General features: G+C 33.9%; 2 protein-coding genes across 2 annotated transcripts; both read left to right on the plus strand.

Moving 5' to 3' along the window:
• The first annotated feature begins 1370 nt into the window (after window positions 1-1370).
• Window positions 1371-2354, plus strand: LOC132612768 (uncharacterized). Its single transcript, XM_060326858.1, has one exon. The coding sequence runs from the start codon at window positions 1371-1373 to the stop codon at window positions 2352-2354; it is 984 nt and encodes a 327-aa protein (XP_060182841.1).
• A 128-nt stretch (window positions 2355-2482) lies between these two features.
• Window positions 2483-3778, plus strand: LOC132612769 (uncharacterized). Its single transcript, XM_060326859.1, has one exon. The coding sequence runs from the start codon at window positions 2483-2485 to the stop codon at window positions 3776-3778; it is 1296 nt and encodes a 431-aa protein (XP_060182842.1).
• The last annotated feature ends 2108 nt before the right edge of the window (window positions 3779-5886 follow it).

The raw sequence follows: 5886 nt of genomic DNA on the forward strand, positions 1-5886 counted from the left end.
TTAGATTTTTAACGAACGGTTTAATCATTTTTTCTTTACAAAAAATAGTTTAATAACTTTGTAACGTATATAATCGTTCAACTTTCACTTTATTGCATCAAAATTGTTAAACAATAAGTTTATTTGATGTGACAATAGTCTTTTTCCGTGAGAGATGTTTTTGATGTTCGATTGATAATATTTTCGCAAATTGAAGAGTAACTATATTTTTTAATACAAATGATAAATAATAATATGTAAATGTTAGCTGAGACAAGTAATATAAAAGTTAAAAGTCAAGATAGTTGCAAGAATAATGACTTCCCCTCATAAATAAGCAAATTAATTTCCCCGTGATGAAATATGTTTTCTGATAATCACATATCAACAGACAGGGGCGGATCTACTGTAGCGGGCGTGGGTTCTCGAGAACCCACATCCGCTAACGTAAGTCCTATTATTATATTGAAAATTATAGTCAAGTATAAGAATTATCAGTTTGGGACCCACAACTATATGGCCGATGGTTCAATGGCAAAGAAGGGAGATCTGAAGGGAATTTTTTCCAACTGTATGTGGGATCGATTCCCACTGGTCTCGCTTTTTTTAATTCAAATTTGCTTCTTCTTTTTTTCCAGCAAAAGGTAACCCCACGTTTCTTCTTTTTTCTTTTCCAGAAAACACGTTTCTTCTTCTTTCTTTTTCAAAACACGTTTCTTCTTTTTTCTTTTCCAATTTCCAGAACACCTTTCTTCTTCTTTCTTTTTCAGAAAAAACAAATTACAAAGTCAACTAAAAAGATATCAACCAATAAATTATTACTTTTACCCAAATCCCAATATTTCAAATCAAATATTAAACCAAAACAAATGAGAAACAAGAAAGTTTGGGTTAAAAAATAGAGTTTATTTCTCCAATCTCCAATCTCCATACCAGAAGTCCAGAACCAAAGTGAGGCAAACATATTTCATCTTCAATCGCAACAAAGACATAATACCAGTTCAGGTATTTCTTTCTCCGATTCTCCATACCTTTCTTCTTTTACTAATTATTATTGCCATCTTTTTGTTCTAGCTATCTTCTTTTTACTGTTTTTTGATTTACATCTTGAGTGCTTGTTCTAGCTATCTTCTTTTACTAAAAATTTAGCCTATTTCTCATTGAATCAAGTGTATTTGAGTGTTGCTCCATACCAGAAGTCCATAAATGGAGTTTAAATCATAGAGAGCATTTGATAAACTCTATTAAGGGGTATTTGAGTGTTCTACCAAATTTGTGAAATTCCTAATGTTATATTTTCTTGCAAAGCTCATATTTGATGCTAGAATGTGATCTGAATTAAATTAATATTTTATATTTAAACAGGTTGAAATTGTGAAGTGAGAATCGATATGATCATAAAATTTTTCAAGCCTAAAACCACTTCAAATTCTCTTGCGCTAAGCTCTCCTCCATGTCCAGCTATTCACAACGTCGATGATGTTAATCCTTCTCGACCATCAAGTAAAGACAAGATGTTGGATTTGGGTCTTCTTGAATCCGATCCTGCTAAAAGAAAACAAATTTCAGATTATTCTCCTAATCTGCGTGATAGAGCAAGGAGATATTACCTTAACAAGGGTCCGTGTAAACGTTGGGATCGTTTTGTTTTTCCAATAACATATTTTGGTAAAAAACCGCGTTCTTTTCATTCTGATTGGTTTGACACTTCATATTCAGGATGGTTAGAATACAACATTGAAAAAGATGCAGCTTTTTGCTTATGTTGTTACTTGTTTAAAAATGAGACAGGAGGACATGGAAAACAAGTAGGCGATCCTTTCACAGTGGATGGTTTCAGAAGTTGGAATAAGGGTTTAGAAAGAATTAATAAACATGTGGGTGAAGTGAATAGTGTTCATTATTGGTGTTTCAAGATGATGTTATATTTAGATAATCAAGCACAATCTATTCTAACTTGTTTTGACAAGGAAAACGAGGAAACTAAAAGCAAATATCGGGTTCGCTTGAATGCTTCGATTGATGTTGCAAGGTTTCTTTTAAAAAAAGGAATGCCTTTTCAAGGCCATGATGAAAGTGAAACTTCTGCAAGAAGAGGAAACTTTTTAGATCTCTTAAAGCGGTATGCGGATAAGAATGAAGAGGTGAAACAAGTTGTGTTAGAAAATGCTCCACAAAATGACATCGTGATTTGTCCAAGTATCCAAAAAGACATTGTGAGTTCTTGTGCGAACGAAACAGTGAAAGCAATTGTTGAAGACTTAAATGGGGATTACTTTAGGATATCAGTTGATGAGTCTAAGGATGTCTCTCATAAAGAACAAATGGCTCTTATTCTGCAGTATGTCAACAAAGAGGGTAAACTAATTGAGTGATTCCTTAGTGTTGTTCATGTTAAAGATACATCTGCACGATCGTTGAAAGACGCGATATATTTTTGCTTTTAGAACATAATTTGAGCTCATCTCAAATTCGGGGACAGGGTTATGATGGAGCTAGTAACATGCAGGGAGAAATCAATGGTCTTAAAACTTTGATTATGAAAGATTCTCCTTCGGCATATTGCACACATTGCTTTGCTCATCAATTACAATTGACTCTTGTAGCTGTTGCAAATAAGCATCATGAGGTAGATCAATTTTTTGATATTCTGGCTAATATTTTAAATGTTATTGGAGGTTCTTTTAAGCGTAGGGAGATGCTTAGAGACGATCAAGCAGAAAAATTAAAGGAACTACTAGTGCTCGGTGAAGTTTATGCAGGAAGTGCATTGAATCAAGAACTTGGACTTCAAAGCGCAGGGGATACACGTTGGAGTTCTCATTTTAAGACAATGCGCAACTTTATTAGTTTACTCTCCTCAATTATTCATGTACTTGGAGTTCTTGCTAAGGAGAGTTCAAATTATCAAGAGAGAACACTAGCAAAAAGTTTAGTAGATGACATAAGATCTTATGAGTTTGTGTATACATTGCATTCAATGTTGAAAGTGTTGGCAAGTACACATGATTTGAATATGGCCTTGCAAAGAAAATATCAAGATATCGTAAGTGCGATGAACCTTGTTGGTTTCACAAAGAGACAATTGCAATCTATGAGAGAGTCTAAATGGGATTCTTTGGTAAAAGAAGTTTATTCATTTTGTGTCAAGCATATTATTGTGATCCCCGAAATGGATAAGAATTATGCTCTTGGAAAATCAAAGCGTAAGATCTCAAGGGTCAAATATTCTCATCATTTGTGTGTAGAAGTTTTTAATACTGCTATTGATTTGCAACTTGCAGAGCTTAACAATCATTTTAATGAAGTGAATACTGATCTGCTTCTTGGTATGACTAGTTTGAGTCCAGATAATTCTTTTGCAAATTATAATAAAAAGAGGATTATGAAACTTGCTACACATTATCGGGATGAGTTTAGTGTTTCCCTGCTTGAGGATCTTTTTTTTGAGCTTGACAACTATATTGATTATGTGCGAGAAGTGAACAATGCTTTCTCTAAATTGAAAAGACTTGGAGATCTTTCAGAGACATTGGTTAAAAAAAATTTACACAAGGCTTGGAGACTTGTTTATTTGCTTGTGAAGTTGAGCTTGATATTAACTGTCGCTACTGCAACGGTGGAAAGAGCTTTTTCTTCGATGAAGTATATTAAAAATGACTTGCGTAGCAGAATTGGTGATGAATTTTTGAATGATTGTTTAGTTTGTTATATAGAGAATGAGGTATTTGAAAGTGTACCTAATGAAGCAATCATTGATCATTTTCAGAAGATGGCTGTTCGTCGAGTACAATTGTAATGATAATGTGATTCACTACTTTTTATTTATATAAAGGATTTCAATTTTCAGTATGTCTCGAAGCTATGATAGATCTTAGCTTTGTATTGTTTTGTAATGTCAATTGTTTAGTGTTAGTATAAGGGACTTGTTGTTCTTGTGATTGTTGGATCTAGTTCTAGTTAGTTTTTTGTTTTTTCATTTATGCAGAACAAAGGCATTCTCCTCAAAACATACGACATTGGTTACTTCTCTCATTTCTTTTTCCGGAATGCTGTGATTTACTTGTGGGACTACACTAGGTATGTTATTGTTTTAATTTTTTTTAGGAACCCACAACCTTAAAATACTGAATCCGCCTCTGTCAACAGATGATTTCCTTCATAAAAAATGTCTTTTTGAATGATTTCCATCATATCAAACACACCCCCATATATCAACAATTTTAGTTATCAAGGATTTCCGCACTAAATATGATCTACAATAAAATTCTTATTTCAACTATGATTGACAATTTATTTTTCATCACGATTGAACCTTATCCACTGATCATAGCCAACATATATAAGGGTTCTGGTGGAGTAATAAGTATGATGAATGGAATACCACATCGATGACGAATGAGAATCCTAGGCTCCTTACAAGCCTTATAAGGAGCACATGGATCTCATCCCAGTCTAATGTGAAAGTACAAAAGGGGGGGGGGGGGGGGCGTGAATTGTAAGCTTGTTAAAAAATCTAGTCGACTACCTGTTTGGTGCCAGTTGACTAATGGCGAGACAACCTGCACAAATTTGTTAGTCCTTCGATTTACACAAGTATAAACCATAATAAATAGTAAGGGTGCATAATATAATATGAGAGCAATATAATAAATGACACCAAGATTTTTATACTAGTTCGAAACTAACGTGGTATCCTAATCCATTCCCCTTGGGTTGCAAGGAGGTTATCTCTTTAAGCTCTTTGTAAGTTGTTCTTCGTACAATGGTTGTAAGGTGCAGCTCCTACGTCTAACACTCAAACTCTTATACAAGATTGGTTTTTCACTCGCTCACCAAAGAAACGAACAATGACACAACTTCTGAATACAAAGCCTCACCAACAATATTTTTTTCTCTCCTCTCCTGAGTACACAGTAAATTACTAAGAAATACAATGCTTATGAAAGGTAGACCAAAGAACTTGAGAAGGTTGAGATGAAAGTATAAGTGGCTGCGTACTGAACCTATTCAATAATTCTTCTTTAAATGGTGGCTCGTCATGCTCCAAGGGATATTGTCTTGATACAGTGAATCTTCTATTTGAAGTAGTATCTTCATTCCTTGATGGATTTTCGCTTCAATTGATTGCACAAAGTATTTGCTCCAAGGATTTTGCTGAACGTTCCTTTCTTGACCCAATTGATAAATCTTCTTTCCTTCCATGATTGTTAGATCCTTGCGATGTTGGTCTTTCCTTACATAGTACAATGTAATAATTAATCTTTTTCTTCCTGGCAATGCGTTGTTGATATTGAATCTCATCATACGTGGCCCTTCATGTAGAGAATTAAATTTCCTTGGAAGCTTCTATTTAAGACTCAGTGATTTTTCCATTTTTAGCTCCCTTGAAATTTGGCCGGCCATCCTCCTTGATCTTTTCCATTTTGATACCATAATATATGGCATCTCAGATTCATATTCAATTGAATTCCCCTAATTTTGTCCATAGAGAATATTCTATGTATAACCAAAGCCAATCTCTAATTCCTCTTTCATCAATACAGTACCTCAACTTTCCTTTCCAGTGATCCTTTTCTTCGTGTTGTGCATCTGCTCTTTACATAGAAAAAATATTTCTTTCCTTGTAGTGAATCACCTTTCTTCCAAAGCTGTAGCAAGTGTATTCAAATTTGAGATCTAAATTTGAATATTTCTTCCCTTTTATAGAATATCTTCTTTCCAACATAATGAACATTCTTCCCATTAATTTCTCTAAACTCTTCTTCTGGCTTGTACAAATATGAGATCTTATTTAAGCAACCCAAGAGAATTTCAATATCCTCTTCATTTCATCTTGGGTCTTGATTTATATTAATTTGAATGTAATCACATTCGTCTTCTAGTATTTGGACTTTGATCACTCCA

Source organism: Lycium barbarum, chromosome 10 (assembly GCF_019175385.1).
Source record: "Lycium barbarum isolate Lr01 chromosome 10, ASM1917538v2, whole genome shotgun sequence".
Lineage (NCBI taxonomy): Eukaryota > Viridiplantae > Streptophyta > Magnoliopsida > Solanales > Solanaceae > Lycium > Lycium barbarum.